At 40.7% G+C, this 23,443-nt stretch overlaps 1 protein-coding gene across 4 annotated transcripts in view; it reads right to left on the bottom strand.

Annotated features, from left to right (window-relative positions):
• The window catches only part of LOC146559178 (chloride channel protein 2-like), a 181,040-nt gene that overhangs the window by 19,691 nt on the left and 137,906 nt on the right, over positions 1-23,443 (bottom strand). For 2 of the 4 annotated variants that reach the window (XM_085244977.1, XM_085244978.1), the window contains 6 exons: positions 19,291-19,424; positions 15,830-16,023; positions 14,066-14,177; positions 12,993-13,063; positions 12,436-12,510; positions 10,620-10,652 (listed from right to left, as the gene is read on the bottom strand). In XM_085244977.1, the coding sequence (XP_085101103.1) occupies positions 10,620-10,652; positions 12,436-12,510; positions 12,993-13,063; positions 14,066-14,177; positions 15,830-16,023; positions 19,291-19,424 (619 nt within the window). The remainder of the gene's footprint in view (positions 1-10,619; positions 10,653-12,435; positions 12,511-12,992; positions 13,064-14,065; positions 14,178-15,829; positions 16,024-19,290; positions 19,425-23,443) is intronic. The other 2 variants (XM_085244979.1, XM_085244980.1) reach the window with 2 other exon arrangements.

The following is a 23,443-nucleotide window of genomic DNA, read 5'->3' as shown; positions in this document are numbered from 1 at the left end:
TTATTACCTACATAAATATTCACTTGTACTTTTTAAGTGCGCCCCCTTCACTACATCTGTGCACAGAAGGCTAAATGACACATAATCGCCCATGCATCACATCATAAGTGTTGTACTGCGCCGCTGTCTCGAGACAGATGGACAGAAATGGGATGAATGACTAAAGGAGCGACTACAGTATATTTAATGAGTGCGGGGGATGTGATGTATGAGATGTCAGAGCAGATGATCATTATAATGATGGATTGGCGGCATGCTCAGAACTCACAGCTCTTAACTGACAGGCGGACGCAGCAGGCACGGTTTGACGAGCGGAAGTCAAACTAGCAACCCTGTGCTTTGCAGAGATAAACCAAAAACACTACAGAGGTCTGGCTGAGAGGAAACTTACAGCTGAGTGGAAGGGTGCACTACCACGGGGTGTGTAAGCATGTGTGTGTTTAGTTGTGTGCTTGAGTGCAGGTATTTACATTCACAGGACTGGACGCAGCGCAACATGTGTGTGTGAGAGAGAAAGAGAGACATAAAGAAAGGCAGGGGGAATGTGACCCGAGGGCTGATGGAAGCCCTGAGCTCATTTATCCTCATCACCATAGTGGCCGACCTGTCGGTAACCCTAGCAACTGTTGCCGTGGGGTAGAAAGAGGTGCCCTACTGTAGCATTATGCAAGCAGAGGCCAGACGTGCCTGGAGTTTATGAGACAAAACAAACACGTAGACGCAACTACAGCACTTCAGCTCCTCTGTCTCACTGATCATTCTGCTTGTCACACAACACAAGGGCGCTCTGAATGTCACCAAGACACACCGTTGTTCCAGGGGTCAAATGTAAAACACAGGAAGTTGGGGAGGTTTCTGCAGAGGGGGGTGGGTCTCTGCATAGGAAATAGGGGCTTTTAGATAGATTAGCTGCTCTACTAAGACCAAATCTCTGCAATTTTGCAGAAGTGTGTGTGTGTGTGTGTGTGTGTGTGTGTGTGTGTGTGTGTGTGTGTGTGTGTGTGTGTGTGTGTGTGTGTGAGAATGAAGTGGGAGGGTAAAGTTTTCGAGTCTCTGTGACACTGACAGTCAATTCAGAGAAACTGCGTGGGCATATTCAAATGAGAATTGAATGAGCATGTGAGTGCACAGAGACATATTGAGAGGCACTGAGCTCCAGAGTGCTGACAATGGGCTGATGAAACCATTATCGCCTGTTGTGCTGCAGGTTTGATCAAACAAAAAGTCAAAGGGTCTGTTGCCCTTTCACTTGCTCCTCCTACAGCAGTCATCTTTACTTTGAGTCAGTGGAACCATCCACAGGGCAGTGAAGAAATTTAAGTACATTTACTTTATTATCCAAAAGTTACAAAACAATACTTTGCCCCCAATGTCACAAATATTTATGAATCACAACAGCAATAACATGCTGATACTGACACTGCTAAAATCATGCTTCTGTCTTTCATGGCTTTGGAGTAAAACTATTCACCTCTGAGTATTTGACCATAACCTCCTAGGACCCGAACTCTTCCACAGCATGCATTTTTAATTTCTCTTTGATATTTGGGCATATTGGGGCCCAATGAATATAAAAACAAAGAATTACCAGATTATTATTTTATTTTACCTTATTTTTGTTTTTAAGAAAAATAAGAGCCACATATGAGGATATTCGTTTAAAATTTTGATAGAACAGTAGCAGTATAATGTCCTCATAAGTGGATATCAGGCCCTTGTAGAGCAAAATTGAGTATTTTGGTCTAAATAACCCATGGGGCGATCGTGGCTCAAGAGTTGGGAGTTCGCCTTGTAATCGGAAGGTTGCCGGTTCGAGCCCCGGCTTGGACAGTCTCGGTTGTTGTGTCCTTGGGCAAGACACTTCACCCGTTGCCTACTGGTGGTGGTCAGAGGGCCCGGTGGCGCCAGTGTCCGGCAGCCTCGCCTCTGTCAGTGCGCCCCAGGGTGGCTGTGGCTACAATGTAGCTTGCCATCACCAGTGTGTGAATGGGTGGATGACTGGATATGTAAAGCGCTTTGGGGTCCTTAGGGACTAGTAAAGCGCTATATAAATACAGGCCATTTACCAAAATGTGATGTCCACATATGTGGACGCCAGGTCCTAGGAGGTTAAAGAATTCATTCACTTTCTGTGTGTCTGGAACACCACGACCATGTGCTGCCTGGCTGTTGAGTTTTCTTGGACTTAACCACCAGCTCATCAGAGCAGAATCATGCAGAACACAAAGGACCAAATAACTACACATAACAAATATTGGGGACATCTATTTATGTTTTGTAGGTCTGAAAGGAAAAATATCAGCTGATAATGACAGAAATATTGGTATTGTTCATAAAAATCCTGTATCCCTTGGATTCCATTTAACATTATATCCAGAAAACCTGTAACCAAGAAGAAGCTTTGTACAGGTGACGTCTACTCACCCATTTAAAATTTCATATTGAGGCTCAAGGTAGTGCTGGTGCGTTGCGTATACTTTTTGTAAGTTTTCACTGCATAAGGTTTGATATTAAAGTAAATTACAGCCCTTACTGTTGAAAACAATCATCCAGTGCTTGCATTAGCAATGTCAATCAATTCCCTAGTTTTATCTAGATATTTTATTGTTTGACTTCAAGAAAAACAAAACGGCCAAAAATACAAAACTTGAGGTGCTAAAAATGGTGACTAAGGCCATCTTTTTTTATACAGTCTGAGGCTCAGATCTCATGAGATGTGGTCAAGTCATTGCAATGTTCATTTTTGTTGTTTATACTTTTGCGGGCTCCAAATCAAATTTCAGCTTGTTGCTTTCAGGTAAGATTAAAATGTTACCTGAAAGCACTGTAGTGGGTCTCTGGTCTTTGGACTGGGGTTTTAAATAGGGCCCTGCTGCTCTCGGTCCTCTGAATGGCTGTTACAACTGGTGCAGTGATTATAAAAGGTGCCATAAAGTTTTATGGGCTGTGTTTATACTCAGTATAGTGTTGTATGCTCTTTCTCCAACTACACAGCACTGAATGGCACGATAGGGAAACATTGCAAATATAGTTGCTTGAAAGACTTTAACATAGTTTCAAAGTAACATCATTAATGGTTTCATTCAACTACAGTGGAACAATAACGAAACTGTGGAGTGACACATTGTTACGACTGCTGGTTAAAGTTGTGAAAAAGGGGATGAGTAAATCTTTTTAATATTGTGACTAAAACCAGCACTAAGTTCTCCACACTGAACCTCTGATATCAAACATCAAATCAGTTCACCCTCAAAACAAATTACAGCCAGCATGTCACACTCATTTTCTCTAGATAAGTTCACCCTCTCTGCAGTGTTGTCTGAAATTATTCAGGAAATGAAAACTTCATCCTGTCCCCAGAATATTCTTCCTATCAGATACCTGAAGGACAATTTTAATGGAGTCAGTGTCTTTGTAATACAAAGAACTTGCTGCTATTGAACCCATTCTGAAAGGACTAACACTTGACCCTGATGACTTTAATAATTTCTGCCCCGTTTCAAATTTTTACAAAAGAATGTGCCCCGTACTGTAATCTGTGTCTGTTTTAGACAGACAACCATTTCAGGCAGACAGAGATCATTACAAAAGTGAGAATGTTCATTCCACCCAGAACAAAAATTTCAAGACAGATTTGTTCAGCACTATCAGCCAAACTCATCACTGGTCTTAGTCCTTTAGACTTAACCTTGTGTTTAATGAAGTTAATCATTCTGTCTTCTTGGACTCTCTTTGGGACCAGGCCTGAGTTCAGCTTCTAATAAAAGGTTTTCTCTGATGTCTGTATACATATAATTCCTGTTACACACTGGTTGCCACTCTTTTAGTAGCCAATAATCCTCTTCTTTCATGTCATTTCAGTCAGATTAGATTGGACCAGCGATTCATAAATCAAAAGATTTGTTTTCAAGTCCTTACTAGCTTCTTGTAACAACTAGTTGGTACGAGACTGTTTAAAACTAGCGTCTTTATGTGAACTAAATCTACATTGCTTTTACATTTTTTTAAATTGTTTTAGTAATAAGTGTAGTTGTTTATGGCTTTTTTTGGTGCGTAGGCACACAAGTCACATCAAACATGTGGAGCTGCCTGCTGTGAGTTAAGGAGTAGGTGAAAGTAGTTTTGATTTCAGGATTTGCTAATTTTTGTATGCTTTTCTATAGTTATTGTTACGGACTTGCTGTCTACCGCTCTGCTCTTGTATTTACTGTTTAATTAATATTCTATTTCAGCCCAGTTCATTTTTCTTTTGAAAGTTATTGTTTTCTATGAATAAATGCAAAGCTAGGACTACTGTACATTTAAAAGCTATTAACAAATTACAGAATTAAATTAAAAAACTGGGATGACTTTCACTTGTTTAGAAATACATAAATAGGGAGATATATTGCAAGAAGTAGCATTTATACATTATAAAATACATGAGAACTATCCAATTAGAGCAGGGCGATATGACCAAAAATATTTATCACGATATACATTTGAAAATTTGCGATAACGATATAACTGACGATATAATTGACACTAGACAAAATACTTTACAACTCCACAACTTTATTAGTGCAAAAAACCCCCAAAAACCATCAATGTATTTTCACTAAAACAAGCAGCTGTTTTTTTATGTCCATTAAAGTTATATAAAAATTCAAGAGTGCAAATGCAAATTCCTTGCTGACAGTTTAACCAAAAGGCGTTTCCAGTGGAAATTGGCCGACATATCCTCAGCATAACCATGTATAATACCCACAAAACTTAAAAACAGGTTATACACACACAATACGTTAATATTATGTTGAAGCACAGTACGTATCACTCCGTGAGGCTCCTGACTACAGTAGCTGTAATGCTCCAACAATCCATCAAGCGGTGCAGCTTCGTAGCTTAGCAAAATCGTACTAAAACATTTGACAGATTTCTGCGCACCGTGTACCACATAAAAACGTTTCGAGGTCAGTAAACACAACCAGAATTCATACATAAGGCACACGGGATTATAAGGGGCACTGTCGACAGAAAAATCAAAGGATTGATTTTAAGTGTGCCGTATTTTCCAAACAACACGGTAATAACGACGGCCCGCTAGCATGCTCTACCAAAAATAGTGCTTTGATGTGTATGTGACGGACGAAAGCTAAACCAGTTCCACATCACTGAAGTTGCAGCATTTTTACAAACCAATTCTGGTTCATCCGATTCATTCAACGATCCGCTTTCGCCCATCTCATTCTCCGTCGCCATACTTTTTCCGCCATGTGCGTATGAAAACAAAGGCACTGCACATGTGCGTTTTACCCATATTCTATCGCGATATTTCATTTTCTTATCATTGCCGAACACTATACCGGTATTACAGTGAACGGTATGATATGGCCCAGCCCTATATCCAATGATGCTATCCTAATGTCAAGAAAAAACAGAGAACATATAGCCAGTGTTACTGGTATTTCTGGAAGAGTATGTCTGTGTTTTTGTTAAGGCAGTTCGTGAATTACCTTATCTACAAAAATTTGAAAGATAATTTCAAAATCAAGTGTCATTTCAGATGATCGCCTTGTTCTGTGTAAATATCAATCTGGTAGAAAGTACTAAATGGGAAGCATCAATTTAGAGTTCTGAACAATAAGAAGAACATAACTGCATCATCTTTTATAATGAAACATCCCCAAGTTTTGTGCAGCTGGATGCCAGTAACACTGTGATGCATGTAATTGGTCTGGGCACTTGGAGGCTCAAGATGTCACAGCATCTTAGATCATTATCTCCCAGCATCACTGATAATTGTGAAATTTTCGAGTTATTTGTCATAATAATGTTGGATAAACATGTCAAACAACTAGTGAAATCCTGATTTTTTCCCCCGCCCGCGAGCTTGATAAAACTGCTGACATCAAACGATTCCTCCAATCAGTCGCAGGTTTCTTTGCATCCATTTATATATTGCAAGTGCAGACAGTTTGCTGTTTGGTTTTGTCTTCTGTCACCATCATCATTTTCTCTAATTGTTTTCAAAGGTAGCAGCTGGTGTTATGTGCACATATTAGAACAGAAAAGTAGGTTCTGACTAGTTTCCTCATTTTTGGCTGTCCCCGGCTGCCTCGTTTCCACTCATTCTCCCAGACTGAAGCAGTGGAGTGTGAACAGTCAAATAGCTAGTCAGAATTCAGTTTAGGATAGAGGACTCATTACACGCATGCACACACAGAACAGTCTTAGGGCAACAGGGAGTGAAGACAAGCATTTTGAAACAACTTGTCTTTCCTGTCCTGATTGATGTACATTTATGCGCACTGCCATGTAGGTAAATGTCAAGAAAGAAAGCAGCACACATGTTGGTTGAGAAACTTGGGTAAGAAAGCAGAAAGAAATAAAGACAGAAAAGTGACGGGTCAAAAAATTATCCCACTGGCATCATAAATAAAGCATGGTAGCATTACGAAGGCACAAGAGTTGGGGTGGGAATGATGAGAAAAACAGCGAGAGGAGACAGAGAGACTAGGCGGCATCATTTCTCTGAAACAGACTACTGATGTCATTTACCCTGCATCAATATTTCACCGCCTAGATAGAAGGAGGAGGGGAGCGGGTGGTGAGGGGAGGTGCGGAGAGATAACAGAGATACGACAATGGGAGGAGGGCTTTTGGAGAAGTCACAGAGCTGGACAAAGAGTGTGAAATGGAGGTGCGAAGATAAAACTGTAGCCAGAAACGACAAGTGGAAGAAGTGTGAGAGAGAGGAGCTGTTGCAAGGGGAGAAGTAATAAACTGATCTCTCTTCTGCCATGGGGGCGTAATGCAGAAGTAATAGGAGAGGGAACAACAATTGGCTAAATTTGTTTGTCCACATTCCTGCTCGGCCCCGCAGAGCCTCGGCAGACTGAGAGCAGCGCTGCGATCAGCAAAGCCCTCTGCCATGTGCATGTATACACTGTTGAATGTTAATAACTCCTGATGACAGGGAAAACAAGCCTGCGGGCCTAGTTAAATGCTCACACTTGTGTGTGTGCAACAGGGGTTCATAACTAATTGGTTCACTGCAAGACAATAATGACCAACATGCTTCTAGGCTCACTTAACACATCCAAAACTTCACTGCACTAATAATGCACCATCTGTCTCTCCACTGACCATGCAGTATGCTCCTCATGGGTGCACTCAACAAATCATTGGACTTTATTAAGTTACATCAGGCAGTGGCAGATGAGGACCATTGGAAGCTTGACTGGTCTTCACGAGAAATTAAACACTTAAAAGTATAGGCAGGACATACATTTTTTACATAATATGGGACCACTAAAAACATTCCTGCACTAATTCGTCCCCCGAGGGTATAATAATACCCAACTTGGTTTTATATATTGTGCAATAGATCTGGCTTGCCAGATGGCCAAACAGTTTCACATAAGCCACAGATTTTTATGTATTTTCAGAAACTGAAGTGTTATTGCTGAAACCAAGGGGACTTGTGTGGCTTCAGATGTGGGTCGGGTTTTTCTTTACAAAGACCACAAATGATATGTTGCGTGTGCTTCACTGCAAAACCAATAAATGACCACTGAATAACACAGAGGTGGGCAGATTCATCCAAATATCGCTACAATCAAAACCAACGCTTGTATTGGTATTGGATTGATACTGACATGATGAGTTCCATCCTCTAAATTCAGTATGCAGCCTACTGAACTGTGTTAACTGTATTTATTTTTGGGGGGAATGAAAAACATACCTCAAACATAGAGTATGAAAAACTTCTGAACCTTTTTGTGTTGACTGTCACGTCTATTTGATTTTTTAGCCTATAAAACGCTTTAACAGCTCAAGTTGACCCATAGTGCTTTAGAGACAGGCACATTTACATTCCATTTCTCCAAAAAAACCTAGTTTATTGCATTAACTAATTATTGTGGCAAAAAAAGTCACTGTGGTTTGTGTTTACAATCTGCTAATTGATAAACATCGATCTCATAAATCATGAAACACCCTTCAACCATGTTATGAATGAACAAGTAAATAAACAAGTAAATAACTATGCTAGGGAGTGTTAAGGAAATCTGTTTACATTTTTGTGTCAAACAATGTGACAAATATGGCTAGTGGTTTTGGTTTGCCACAGTATTTTTTAGCATATTCTCGCATTAATTGGATTATATTTTCACACAAATGAATCAATGTCTGTTTCTATGGTATGTAGCTGTTCAGCTATGTGCCACTTGATTAGATATCAAAGAAATTATAATCTAACTATCTGCTGTTGGTGTTTGTTGAAAGATGCCTAAAAATCTTTGGAATTATTTTTTTTTTAAAATAAAAATCATGCTGTGACAAATCAATAAAGAGATTTAAATTTCCTTACAATTAGAATAAGTGTGTAGCAGTGATGACTACTGGAGGTTTTTCCTGTTTTGTGGTACTTAATGCGATCGATAGGATTTTTTAAACATTCAGAGAGCAGGCATGATGCGCTGCTGCATAACTGATGCCTCAAAGACAAACGGCGCGTACAATGAGCAACACTTCTTCTGTAAATGTGCGAAACAGGCCACATTTCACTTTGATTAATCTGTTCCATTACTACACTTGAAGAAATTATTTTGGTAATTCACCTCAAACTAAAACTCCTCCTGTGCGTTACAGTTTCTGTGGTCTTTTGCCACCATGCAGCTCCACACAAATATTGTCATGGTGTCATGCCTTGGGGTTCAAATTTTTTGCCATCAAATGAAAAAAAGAAAAAGAAAAAAAACACTCCCAGCATGCCTCCTCTGTTACTAATTTCACACTTTTTGTTAAGTTCCTCAAGGCAAGTCTGACTTCTGCTGTGTTACTGCACAGCATGGATGTGTTAAGGAACCAAAATGTTGCATTTCGGGACAGCATTTGTGGTACTTCATAGCCAAGAGAAATCATTTCATAACAGAGCTGTATTTAAAAAAAGTTTTTTGAAAGTTTTTTAGAAAGTTAAAAACCAAAAATATTTAACACTGGATATTGTGCTAAAAAGCCCTTCGAGAGCCAGTGGATGAACTTGATGGGGAAAGTGAATAATTTAAAAGCACAATGCTGCCAGTGGGTTTCCTTACTTATCAACAAAACTGTTCACAGTGTAATTCATCAGCTGTACACCACGGCTATGCACATGGCCCCTGAAGCGATAGATGAAAAATGATGTGACACTGTTCTGTGCTTTTCAGTGATTGAAAATGTGTACACACTTCAATAATTGTCACTGACATGTGAAAGTAATGTGGCCCTTTTAGTGCCTCAAGTCTAAATCATTAACAGTGCTAATAGAGTCATACGGACACAATAATAATGACTGAGAATCAGAAGCACAGGACGCTCTTACTCCTAAACCATCACATACAGTTGTTTGGTCAGGACTTTTACTTTTGAGTTTCCTTTAGGGTCATTTGTCTACTGCACTTCAGTAGAACCCCCTTAATATCTGAAATGCCAAATACTCTCTGCTGACATGGTCTCTGTCTCATGATCAAACACCACTGTAACCAAGCATGAAGGGACGTTTGCCTATGTTCCCCTCTTGTCAACCCAAAACCAAAGCCTAAACCCCCTCAAAACATACATTTTTTTGTCTTAATCCAGCTGGCCAGTCTCTAAAGACCAGTTTTTGAAAATGTGCTTAAAAAGGTTTCATTTTGGTTCAGAAGTGAAAAGTAACACTTCATTTTAATTTCACCTGTTTGGTTATCCACTGAACTCATTTCTGTTGAGTTTTAAAAGTTACCGAGGCCTGAGGAGTTAGAGTTGCTTAAAAAGAAAAAAAAAAAAGAAGACATTTTTGATCACATCCCTTTCACACATTATTTGGTCCACGAACACCGACTAATATTGTCGGAAGGCATTTTTTCCCGTAAAATCTAAAATATAGAAAACATGTTTCAAGGTAAGGGCAAATGGTTTTCTCTCTCCGTGTTAGCCCTGTGTGTTTCAGAAGATGAATGGACAGCTGTTAATGCCACTCACATATTTCTCTACATGTAAGAGAAGATTCTCATTGGGCTGTGTTTGACTCTGTGCGGCACAGTTAGCTTATTTTGTACGAGTCTGTTCCCACATGCCGCCACGCCTTTCAAACAAAAAGAAATATCTTTCTTGCAGAAAATCTGTGATTTGACTGTTTGCTTGGCATACTGCAATGACCGTACTGTCAGCTCCTGTAAAATTCCACCCGTCACTTCACCGACCGCTTTGCTTTCTGCAGTGTGTGTCAAACAGATAAGGGGCTACAGCTCAGCACACCCGAGCTACAGTAAATACTCAACCTAATTTTTTTTATTGGTCATTCGGCTCAGCTGTTATTAATTAAAAAACAAACAAACAAACATTTCGGTGCTCCACTAAAGTCTTACAGAAACCAGACAAACTAATATCTCCAGGACTCAAAATTTGCAAGCCAAGTATGAGTGAAAATAAAGTGGTCTTCTCTTTTCTATTTTCTTTTTTCAGTGCGCTTGGTATGCTTGATTACGTTGTGATGATAACACAACAATTTGAAGTTTTGAATCAAAAGATTGAAAAATTATATATACTGCTTTTGAATATTAGTCTGAACCAGACATTTAACCAAAAATGTTTCAAAGGAATGTGGACAACATGCTCACCGCAAAGAAACTCTTTAGGCTGGGTGGTGGCTCCTAGTGAATGAAGCGACATGTGATGTGATGAGTGAAAAACAATGTGACAGTTTGATGTGACAAAGGCTAGACTATGAATAAATCATTGATGGTAATTAATGAACAAATGTGAACTTATTCTATCAGAATACATGATTAATTGACCTTAACAGTGTTTGATTTTCAGAAATTGGTGTCGTCTGCTGATGTCTGATCATTTGTCATGCAATGCTGACTGATCCTACGTCGCCAAATCCTTTTTCTCAATTTATAATCAGACACTTGCTCCATTGATTGACATGCTGTAGTAATTGGATGGCGGGATGAGCATTCCAGTTTACACGGATATTCTCCGGTACTTCCCAATACTTCTCATGCATCATCATCATCATTTCACATGAGCTTGTCTAAGAACGCTGCCATTCTAAAACGTGCCTGATGCTAATGAAGAGATATGATGCTCCTATTCTGATATTTAATGCTGCATGCACAGGTGAGTCTGCCACAGCACAACTTTTCCCTCCCCCCCACTGAACACTTAAGACGTGGGCCGCCAGAGCTTTTAAAGTCGGCTGCAAAAGATAACACCAGATTTTAGGTCACACCAGAAACAGGGCAGAGCCTGCTCTGGGAGGCGATCACTGATTGGACGCCTCGGGTGACACGGCTGATGATGGACAGCACAGCATGCATGATTGAACAGTATTGTCCTTGAAGAATACTTGACCACAGCTTCACTACATCTTAATAAAATAAGACAGTAGCTGGACCATGTCAAAGTGGAGAAGACTTTAGATCCACAATGACAAATAAATTTTGCAACATGAATCACATTAAACAGGTTTTATTAAACTGGACCAAACATGCTTGTTTCCAATTTCTGGACTCGGGTCAGAATAATTCTTTTGATCTCATACTGGGGCCTGGTGGAGCACCTCAATTCATCCACTATCTGAAACAAGCCACTTTAAATTCCTTGCCTCTTCTTTTCAGCAAACATCTTCTGCTAAAGAAGGTGGGTGGAGCTTCCGAGCCCCTTCACTTTTATCAGACAAAGTAGAAAAGAGAGAGGGCCAGGTTGGGGAAAGTCTAGACTTCCATGCAACCCAAACCCAGATAAGCAGCAAATAATGAGCGGATGGATTAAAACTTTTAATATTTTTTTCAAATTTTTATTTCAGGCAGAAATTGTGGTGTAGGCTGTTCTTTTGCCATTGAATTTCCATTTTAATACAATTAAAAGGCTTCATCTGATGCACAGGATCTGAGGATTTGCATTAGTTTTTGATAAAATTCTAAATAAACTCAAATGAAATATTCGAGTAATTTATGAGTATTTTTGGGCACAGTTAAATTACCCTTACTATTAACTAGTGCATGCTTGGTGGTGTCGTGCATACCACATCATGCTTTTTATCCAAAAACTAAAAAAGGCAATTTGGTTCACAATGGCACACAGGTCCCAATGATGCATCGCTGGCATTAGCACTCAGGAGTAGTGGATTTCAGTGGTCAAGTACTCTGCATAACCTTAACTGACCATCGGACCAGTGGAAACTGGTTAAGCTGAATGGATGGCAGCCTTTGCCAATAATATCACTGACTAGAGGCAGTGAGAGGTCAGATGGAGTTACAGGCTGGACAAGAAAGACGATGTTCTGCACTTTTTTAGCACGATGGCATGCATCATCACATCCATCGGCATGTAGGATTAGCCCTGGGATGGAATGGTAGGGTGACAATCAGTTGATTGACTGATGAACCTGTTGACAGGCAGTTCCAGGCCCAGATCGGTGGCTCTTACCACGACGGATATCCGGACCCGTTTGGAAGACCTCCTGATGTCAGGAGACATTAGGCTCTCCATGTTGTTGTTTTTCTTCCGGAGTGACCAGAGACAAGCACACAATGTTAACAACAACCTCAATGTCAATCTGACTTGGCAAAAAGTGCCACTTAAGGCACGGCAAAACTTCCCTGCAATACTGAGAAAAAATACATAAATTGAAGGGTTACTTCTATGAAACAAGCCATTAATGGGGTGATGCGGGAGTGAAGAGCTTTCCTTTAAAGTTCTGCAGGATGCAAGGCTGAGACAAACTGAAAGAGGTTTTATATTGAAGCTGTTTGAGATACTGTGTGTGTGTGTGTGTGTGTGTGTGTGTGTGTGTGTGTGGTACTGTACTGTAGAGCGTGAAGGACTGTATGTGAGAGATAGCATAGGACTATGGGGGTGTACAGAATGTGTGAACAACAGGATGTGAGCCACTGCGTGTGTGTGTGTGTGTGTGTGTGTGTGTGTGTGTGTGTGTGTGTTGGCGCTGTTGTTGTTGGGTGTATTCAAGGACATGACTCTCTCACCTCCAGGGCTTCTGTGTCTGGACTGGAGCAGAAAAGGTTCTTCAGTGCAATACCCGAATGATCATGTGGGCCTGAAACAGAGAGAGGAACCAGGGTTAGGTGCCTTTTAGGTATGCAGCTCATAGCACCTCTCCCATCGAAATGGCATTCCAACATGTGAAAGAAAACAAGTGTGTTGCTCCAGATGTCTTCATTTTCACTTTGCTCCTATACCCTGTGTCTGGTTTGTAATCCTATATTTTAAGTGTTCAATGGACTGGAAGGCTATGTGTGTGAGTACTGTAACCAAACTGCCTATGTAAACTGCTTTGCAACCCTCTTCCACTCATCTGAAACATGATCAGGTTTTTTGCCAAGCTTGTACACGAATGAGGATTTTGTCTTGGTGGCACGGTGCAAAAGGAAAGCGGTATAGAAATATAATATAGAATATATGGTATTTATAGCATATGTAATAAAGACATCTCCTTATAAATAATAATTCAGATACAACAGGAGTATGTACTAACTGCCTACGTGTATTCCTACAGGAATTAATCAATGTCAAGTTTTGTGCAGAAATGGGAACTAGCAGGCATATGCCATCCAGCTTTTAGCCTTAACAAAATCCAACATCTAAAATGAAATCACACCAGCACTGACACAGCACAAAAACAAAGAGTGGACAAAGAGGTACAAAAGCGCCTGTTGTGGCTACTGACTCTTGATATTCTAAGCCAGGTTTGTTAAGACACTGTACAAATCCTGCATTCTGTTAGTTAACTTATCGGTTTTGTCATTTAACAGTGGCCACAAAGCAAAAACCGCCATTTGAAACTGTGAGATAGAAAAATGAGTACACTGTGTTGACACCTTGTGGCGAAGCAGACAAACAGTTAGAGATGAAGACAGCTGCAAGAGCTTATTAATCATGTGAGGACCAGAGACTGAGTGCCGTTATTAGCATTTTGTGAGTTTACAGACAAAGACAGAATCGCTCATGTTTCTTCCAGAGATATAACATTTTTCTATTCTTGATTCTTTTGGATTTCCTGTTTTTTGCGTGTGTTTGTGTACGCAAGTGCAGTTCTTACTGGTGGGAAGCTCGGTGGGTCGCTCCACCACAGAGGGTCTTTTCAGAGCGGGTTTGAGGGGCTTATGAGGTACTGGACGAGTGGGACTGAAGGACGACTCCTCAGTTGAGATCTGTGCGTACACGCACGCACGCGCACGCACACACACACACACACACACACACACACACACACACACACACACACACACACAAAGATAAGAAAATGCATTAAAAAGGTCCAATCCTGCTTAAGAGATCAGCATCTCTGTTATTTTTCCACACTCAAAGTGTGAGTGTGGAGAAAGTGACGGACTTCTGCAGGTTTACATAATGGAAGTAAACACATGGGGACACACGAGGGACAAAGAAAGAAAAGAAACCAGCAGGAGCTGAGAACTAAAAGAATGCTTGTGATGGTCTTGTAAAATTTCATGACTTCAATGACTTGCCCTGTTGCCATTTCCATGACCTAAAAATATTTTTATTTGGTAAAAACAATATTGGTTAGTTTTATGAAAAAAGAAAAGGTAGGGTACTTGTATACCCTACTGTAGATGGGAAACTATGTGAACCTGCCTATTTTTAAATATCCTGAATTACCCAGAGTTTCTGGGCAGTAGCATGGCTACATGCTTTTCTACACTGTATATATTATTTTCTTAAATATAAAGGGGACCCATTATGTTCAATTCCCGCTTCATATCTTTAGTCTTCCACAGCCATAGCTTTGCATGACTGATGTTATAGCAAATTTAAAATCATCAATGTAACTATTTGCCTTTACAGGCAGTAACAAAGAGTGGTAAGAAGGCACAAAGTCAAAGAAAAGAAGAGACTGAAATGAGCATTGTGCACAAAACACACTCCTTGTTCCTGCTTCCACATCCATGCCTGAGGGCGTTCTGCTCAGCCACTCAGTGCAAACTGATAAAAGATGGGGAAAAGGGAGATAAATCTCAAGTTTAAGCACTGCAGTGCAGTACCTGCAACCAATGTGGACATCTATCTTTTACCTGGCTGCCCATTTCCATTTCTTTCTTTAAAAAAATAAAAATAAAAAACACAGATAACCTCACACATTCATTAAATTCAAGACCTTGCAATACTGATAGAAACCCTTGGAACAAGCACTGGCAATAGAGAGGGGAAAGTAACTCCAATCTAACAGGAAGAAACCTCCAGGCTCAGGGTTTTCCATCAGTTGGGGTGAAGGAAGAGAAAAATAATGAGCAGTGAGAAAAATAAACAATAAGCAATAAAAACAAGTGAACAATAAACATGGTCAGGTCAGATCAAAAGATCAAACATGCACAGTGAAGGGTCAGAGACATCTGACAGAGAGGAAGAAGCACAAACTCCACAAGAAGAGATGATACAAAGTTAGTGAAATGCAACGTAGTTACACAGAGGAGACATGCTCAGTGCATCATGGGGAATCTCTCAGCAGCATAACTATGGGAGGGGTCAAAGCCACCTGATCTGACACCTGATATCAAAAAGGAAAATTTTAATATTACAGATATAACAGGCATGGTCTCTGTCTCCTGAACAGAGTGTGTTATAGAGGCCTGGCAGCTGGGGGCTCTGGCTCACATTGCACATGCAGATAATCTAGTAAGCAGACACTGCAGGTTTGTCTTTTCTCAGACATCAATAACCTACAAGTTCAGGTAGAAGAAATAAAAATGCTGAATTTGTTACTTTCGTTTAAAACCTGTGCTGAGATTCTTTCACAGAGGTGTAGGTGAAAACGCTAGACCTCTGTGATCCAGCAACCTCTCACCTGGAAGCGGACTTCCTGGCTGGTGCGCTGGCTGCCGTTGTCGTCGCTGGCTGGGTCCGACACGATGGATAGGCGTTTCTTCTCCTCGACGGCTCGTTCCCTGATGTACTGCAGCCGCCTGGCACGGCCGAGCTGCTGTGAGAGCAGCGACTGGAGCTGGGCACGCTCGATGGAACCCAGCAGGATCATTGACTCTGGGAGAGGAGGCACAAGAGGAAGAGGGAGAGGTAAGAAGAAGACAAAAAAGAGTGGAGGAGCAAGTTTGCAGAGGCGAGAAAAGTGAAGATAATGTAAACTTGTTTCAGGGACAAAGGGCGAGCTAACTGCAGCCAATTCCAAACGCATGTCGCAGCACTGCAGAGAGCTCAGCTGAGTTACATAACAAAAGCAAAGAATGCAGTGGATGTGTATTAAGTAGTGTGTGTATGTGTGCGAGTGAGTGTGCGTGTGGGTGGCCGCTTACTTGCTTTAAGTAATTGCCTTTGTGACAGTACGTGCTGATTATGTATTTGCTTAAATGCTGAAGCTAATTGTTCCTGCACGACTGCATAATTGAAACAGCGCTCGGAATACCAAATCTGCACTTCAGCGAGGCGGCCGGCGCGATCAGCAGCCTGCACCCAGGCAGGTTTGTCAATCAATCAATTAAACTAATGAGCACATCACCAAGGGCGCTGGAATTTGTTTTTAGTGCGCTTACAGCAACATCAGCAGCAGCATGAAACAATGACATGAATAGCACATCAGACGGGGTGATTAGCACACTGTTCTCACACAGGATTTACTACTGTAATAACTGTTGTGTTTCTTATATCACTTTCACACTGGTGGGTGCTTGGAAGTTTACACTTTTTTTTTTCTCTCTCTTTGTTGTAACACATTAAAAAGGGACAGTTTTGGGCACACAGAAGCTGGCAGTCAACAATTAACTGTTGCTATTCACTTTAAATATCTGCTGGAAACGTCACTGGACATTTAGGTTATGTAAAGGACCCAGAATGGGTCATTCTGCATGGGAACTGTAAGGATTGCGCCCTTAAAATCTGAAAATCTGTGAGCAAAACAAACACAGCCTTTCACAAATGTACATTGTTTGGGTTTTTTTTAAGCTATTGAGGTATTTTCTCTGTTTACATTGGGGTTTAGTCAACTTCTGTTGCATTTTGTGCACTTTTGCATCGCCTTTCTATTTACTGGTATTTTCTTAAGTTGCAGTGCATTTGCCCTCTCAGTGCCACTGTAGATGTCACTTAAAAGGACAGTAAAGCATTCTGGTACATAAATGTTGTGTGATGTCTGGGTGAAAAGTGACAATTATGGATAGACATTAATCAAAAAAGTGGTCTTTTGAGGACAGAGGCATACACAACGTATACTGACTGTGACACAGATGAATGTGAGAAATGGTGATTATGTCTCGCCTTGAACACCTCAGTGATCTAGAGGAGGTGGTCTGGGATACAGTTGGGCTTTTCTCTGCTTAGGCAGAAAATGGATGGATTGAAATTTTGTTATTTGTTTTCTTATTTGATTTAAATGAATGCTTAGTACTCTTAAAGTAGGGTCTTTAGTCATGAATAACAACAAATCTTTATATTCTTTTTAAATATCAGGGGACCCATGCATGGCACTTCTCACTGAATGACTCAGACCCTGTTTGCTTTGATGGTAGTCCCTGATCACTGACAACAATGTAGGTGAAAAGAACCTTTTCAGAGCCAGAACATTCATCTTTTATATAGGATGTGTCAAACTGAGAGAATTATGCAGCTTTGTGCTATGCAGTGGGCATGTCAGAGCTATTTTGCTGACAGCAGCAACCTGCTGCAGCTGGAAACAAGAATGAGAATGGAGTTATGTACAAGACAACAAGTATAATGAGCTAAAGATAATTGAGATTAATACAACCAATTAAAACAGAGTGTTGGGTTATACAACATTTCTCTGTGGGCTTGTAGTCACTCATACTACAGTATGAGTGGCAACATTTCAATTATACACAGTAATCTGGGCCACTGGGAAATATTAGTGCAGTTTCAATGCCCATTTAAGGCCAGTGATTTGCCCAATTTGACCATTGTGGCGGGGCGTGGCCTGCGGTGCCGTGCAGAGGAGGTGGACGCACCTGCACGGCATCCGCAATCACACCCCACCGAATTAAATATTGTACTGGGTCCTGTGGTTGGCGTTGTTGTTGTGATAATGTTGAGCGGGCAGCGGGAGAGCTGCAGCTCTGTGAGTATTGTGGACAGCAACCGTCAAAGCATTAATAAAAAGTATCAAAATGCCACTGGGTCTGCCGTGTATGTTTACAACCATCTTTTGAAAGACTAATTTGATTTGCCAAACGAAACCAGTTTACAGACTGTGCACACTGTATGCTAACAAGCACAGATGTCAGTGGGAGTGGGAGCTGTGTGTTCAGTTTGTGTTGAGCTCAGCCTTCGATTTCATTCGAAATTGAGCAGAAACTCAGAAGTGACAAATAAAGTTTATTCTGTTTTGTTATAACAAAGACTACAGCACAGAGCTGTGTCATAAATATATAAACCAGTGCATTCTGACACATTAAGTTACGCATTTCAAACTCGATTTTGGCCCATTGGAAATTTGAATCCAGGCCACCTACTAATTTGTGTGCAAAGTGCACACACTTAAAATAAAATAGCCAGACACACCTCGAATGCACCCGCAAGCTAACATAGTCACAAGAAAGGAAAGTAGATGGTGGAAGGCAAACAATCTCAAGAGGTTTTTACTGACTACTGGTTACTGACTTCAGGGTTGTTATTTTTGAACCACACATCAGCAGAGCTATGCAGCCATGCAGTGGCTCTGAAGTCAAAAGAGGGATGCAGTTATGCCAAAAGTGTTCTCAGAAATCTGGAGTGCTGGAGCTCTGACTTTCTTCATATCAGAGAAAGTGGCTAAGAACATCTAGGGGGTAACTTTGCAATCAATCAACAATTAATTTAATTAAAAGTTGTGTTCAGCAGTGGTAAACGTGGGCAGATTTCATCATAAAATGCAACGCAATAACAAGGTTTTACTGATTCAAAGCATTAATGATGCCGACTTTGTAGAAAATGTATGAAATAACATTCAAATGGCACAACGGGGCTAATAGTAACCAATTTTACACATTGGTGATTTTCAATAGGCTCCATATTGACCCCTGGTGGTTCGAAATTTCAGTTTTTAGACAAACCTTTGAAGTTAATTATTAGACATGCACACATTTTTAAAATTTGTCTCTATTTGTGCTGTAGACAGATAAATACAGTCATGTGGTTTCTTATAGAAAAAATATCTGGACATGTGTGTCATTGGAAATAAGTGTATGTATTGCAATGAAACCTGTTTGTGTATCAACAAGTGGAATAACGTGAAACTAAACTTCTAAATGTGTTACTCAGACTTTATACTGATCTCTACGATGGTGCACGTGTGTTTGTGTGTACCAGCTGATTCCACGAGTGCGAGCGTTTTGAGCTGGCCCGTCAGCAGCACGTTATGCAGGTCTCTGTAGCAGCAGTTGAGTGTGATGTACCGCACGTCGCGTACCATAATGTCCTCAACACGAATATTGTACTTCCTGAAATGAGAAAAGAGGAGAGACATTTATCAAGTGGTCATAAAGATGAGAAAAAAAAGTGAGAATAAGAAAGATGGATGCGAGAATTCATTTTTAATTTTTTTAAACATTCCTCTGAATAGCCCTTTTGTCGCTGACTTGTAAAAATTTTGTGTGACTGTCATGCACTTTTTCCTCTGATGAACTGTCAACTGAAGCTTGATTAGTGCATGGATCTATAAACACTTCCCCCCACATACTGTACGGCTTTGACAGCACATCCTTCTTTCAGCTGACCGGTCAATCCAATAACACCTTACTCTGTCGACACGTCATCCGGATGCTGGTGCTCTGCGTACAGTATTGGAAAGTGGGTGACATTTCGCGAGCAGCTCTTGCCTCAGCATAATCGTACGCCCCAGTACACCAGTCAGAAGCACTCGCATTTCTCTCCCTGAGAAAGCCTGAGCCTGCCAAAACCTGCAAACATGACCGCAGTCACTCAGTGGTTTTCGCTGCCAAGCCTCCGCAGCTGTGCCAGGATGCAGGCTCCTTCTGTGGTGACAAGTCAATACATTGACCTCGCTTTAAATACAAAGGTAAATTGATGACCATTGTCTGCCAGCTCCTCTTTAATACACACAATGCATGAAGTTAGTCCAACATCCCTCTTAGGGAAATGAATGGCAACAACACAGTTCTGCAGAAAGATTTTCTATTGACTCTCTTGAGGTGTTGTATCAAAGCCTAATTCCACTTTACAAACAGTATTCGAGGGTCACTTAACCTACACTGTAAAGAGCAGTATCTCAACCATATTAGACAAGAACATGAAAACAGGAAGGGAGTTCTTCTAGAACCAGTATTTTTTTTAATGCCACTGGACAGAAATCTCGAGGCTGAAAAACTGTCCAATATTACCGTAATTCCAGGAAATGATTGACTCAGTATCTAAATTCAGACAGTGTTGGATTTATTTGTCTAGGTTTTGAGGTATTTACTTCCACTGTACACAATGGAGGTGAACTAAATCTTGTTTGTGTGCCTCACAGCACTGAAAAATGACATTAGTGGCACCAGCTTTCATTTTTCATCGGAAGCACTTTGGAATTTAGTTTCAGAAAAAAATGGTCCCAAAGAAAAATCCTTATAGTGAGGAAAGTAGACTCCTAGAAAGAAATTAATAATTGAAACATAACTTTTTGATTTTATGTACCCTCAGCAGGCATGTGCCTGTTAGATTTATTCCCACCCTTTTACAAAGCTTGCCAAAACCATAACCCTATGGCTATATAACAAGAGGACAATTAGAAAAAAAACATGCAGTTTTGTAATCTAAATGAAAGTAATAGAAGGTCTTTATCTTTGTTATCAATAACTCACCACTTTTAGACATCTTGTAAATCAAACCATGATCAGAGACCATGAAATGTTAATGAAATTCAGCATATTTTGGGCACCACTAAAGATTTTCCTGCTTCTCTACATACCTAATGTTATCATTAAGAGAAAAAAAACCATTGGAAGGAACTGAATCGTTACAGTGCTCTATTAGTCTGCAATGGAAAGCAGAAAATAAAAAAAAAATAAAAAAAAGGTGAGCAAAAAGATCCTTTCTGGTGCAATAGCAGCCTCTTTTAATTTGATAGTGGATCTGAGGGAATAATGTAATGCATGCCTCTGAACTGGCCACAACCACTGCCAAGACTAATTTCCCTTGAGATATCAAAGGCAGTTGATGAAATGTGATTGGTTTCTTCTTAATTGGACCTTCCTCCCCTGCAAAGACTGGGCAGGAAGATACTGATCAGTCTGACTTATATCGAAGTGAGCATCAACCTATATATTTGAGCCAAGAGAAACAAGCTTAGAGGGTTATAAACCCAGGCTTCATAGATCATCCGCATTGCTCAGGGCAGAATGGGGGGAAGGTTTGGCTGTTAGGTTTCTACATGCTTGAGTGAAGAGGGTGCAGACATTCAGGACAAGCAGTGAAAACTAATAACTAAAGGGCTGTAATGATCATCTGCTGGAGCTCCAATTATTGTCAGAAAAATAGAGATAACAGCGGACTATAGACTATTCAATCAATCAGAACTGGCCATTATGAAATGACTAAGAAAAGCAAAGTGACAGAATAAACAAAAGACAAACACATGGAAAGTGATGTTATGTAACAGTCGCCACACTTTCTTTCAAATACCACTCCAGTGTTGAAGAACGGAAGGCACAGGAAAAGGTTTCATATCCGCAGCGGATCATATATAAGATCTTTGTATTTGTGTCCATCTCAACATGTCTGCTTGTATCTGCACTCATATCTGTAAGAGTTGTGCGGGAGCAAAGCATTGAAAAAAAAATCGAATTCTGTCCATGCCTGTGTGGGAGTATGAGCAAATGTACATGCTATCATACGCGTGCACTGCACGGCAGGCATTACACAAGTGTTCCTGGATTTGTGAGTGTGTGTGTGGGTGGATGGTTGCGTGGGTGTGAGATGGATAATTTCCAGTTAGAGTGAAAAACACGTTCTGCTTGGAGCAGGCCACACTACCTACCTACAGTGTCTCACCTACAGGTCCGCCTCCACCTGCGTATGCTGCAGACACACGCACACGCACACACACAGGCCTGCTGATGGAAAGTGGTGTGTGAGAGAGAGTAAGGAGAGAGGCACCAAAGAAAATAGAGTAAATGAAGGAGGAGGTAGGTAAGAGCTTTCTGCATAACGAGTCAAGTTCATGGAGGCCTATGTGTTATTGAAGATAGATGATTCCAAGAGTTTGTGTACGTGCTCAGTGTTTACACACAAACAAACACATTATACCTATCATATGGATTCACAATACTGGCAACGTGTTGTTATATACAGAAAATGACAGATGGTTGTGTCATGACTTATTTTCAATATGTCCAGGCTCATATCCACACACACACACACACACACACACACACACACACACACACACACACACACGCACGCACACACACACTCTATGCATGTGTGATTTTAAACATTTGCAAACATAATCATTAAGATCCACACACACAGCCACCTGCCTTATATAGTGTTGGTCCCCCTTATCCTGGTAAAAGAGCCTGTACTGTCGAGGCATAGGCTCCACTAGACCCCTGAAGGTGTGCTGTGCTATCTGCCAACATGTTAGCAACAGATCCTCTAAGCCGTAAGTTGTGAGGTGAAGCCTCTGTGGATCAGACTTGTTTGTCCAGCACATCCCACAGATACTCCTATGGACTGAGATCTGGGGAATTTGGAAGCCAAGTCAACACCTCAAACTCATTGGTATGCTCCTCAAACTGAACAATTTTGCTTTGTGGCAAAAAGCCTTGGGCACACATGACCCTGTCACTGGTTCATCACTGTTCCTTCTTGGACCACTTTTTATAGATACTGACCACTGCAGACTGGAAACATGCCACAAGAGCTGCAGTTTTGGAGATGCTCTGACCCAGCTGTCCAGCCATCACAGTTTGGCCCTTATCGTTATGCCTATTGGTACATGCATAGACAACTTGGATCTTATTTAGGCATTACAGGATTCATACAATATTATTGTAGAAAGTTGCGTTATGTGAATTCATGGGAAAATTCTTTTTAGGCTTCTTGTAATATCACAATGACCACTAGGATATATTGAGATAAAGGCTACCTATGCTTTATGCATCTAATTTGAACTGCAACAGCTGGCAGTAATGAGGTTAGATGAAAAAGGTGCCACACTGGAAAAATCTTTTAGACAGGCCACTGAAAAAAAAAGGTTTTATTTTTTGACCAAAGTGTTTCCAACGAGAAGATTCAGTTTGTGTGAGAGAAGATTAGCTGGTTTACAAAACTTTACAAATATAAGTGAGAATAATATTCCAACCTACACCGAACAGCAGTGCTAAACAGCCTCCCCAAGCTTTTTCATGTGGCATGTCTTCCCTGCTACAAATAGCATTATATAATCAGAAATAAGAGGAACCTACAAACTAGACAACAACTTGGTGAAAACACAGCTCACATTGCAGTTTCTTAC

Source organism: Mchenga conophoros, linkage group LG14, assembly GCF_057382185.1.
Source record: "Mchenga conophoros isolate Kocher_MC1m ecotype Shallow Benthic linkage group LG14, M_conophoros_male_GT1.1, whole genome shotgun sequence".
Classification (NCBI taxonomy): domain Eukaryota; kingdom Metazoa; phylum Chordata; class Actinopteri; order Cichliformes; family Cichlidae; genus Mchenga; species Mchenga conophoros.
Note: the sequence above shows the minus strand (reverse complement) of the source record. Positions and strands in the feature narration are given on the sequence as shown.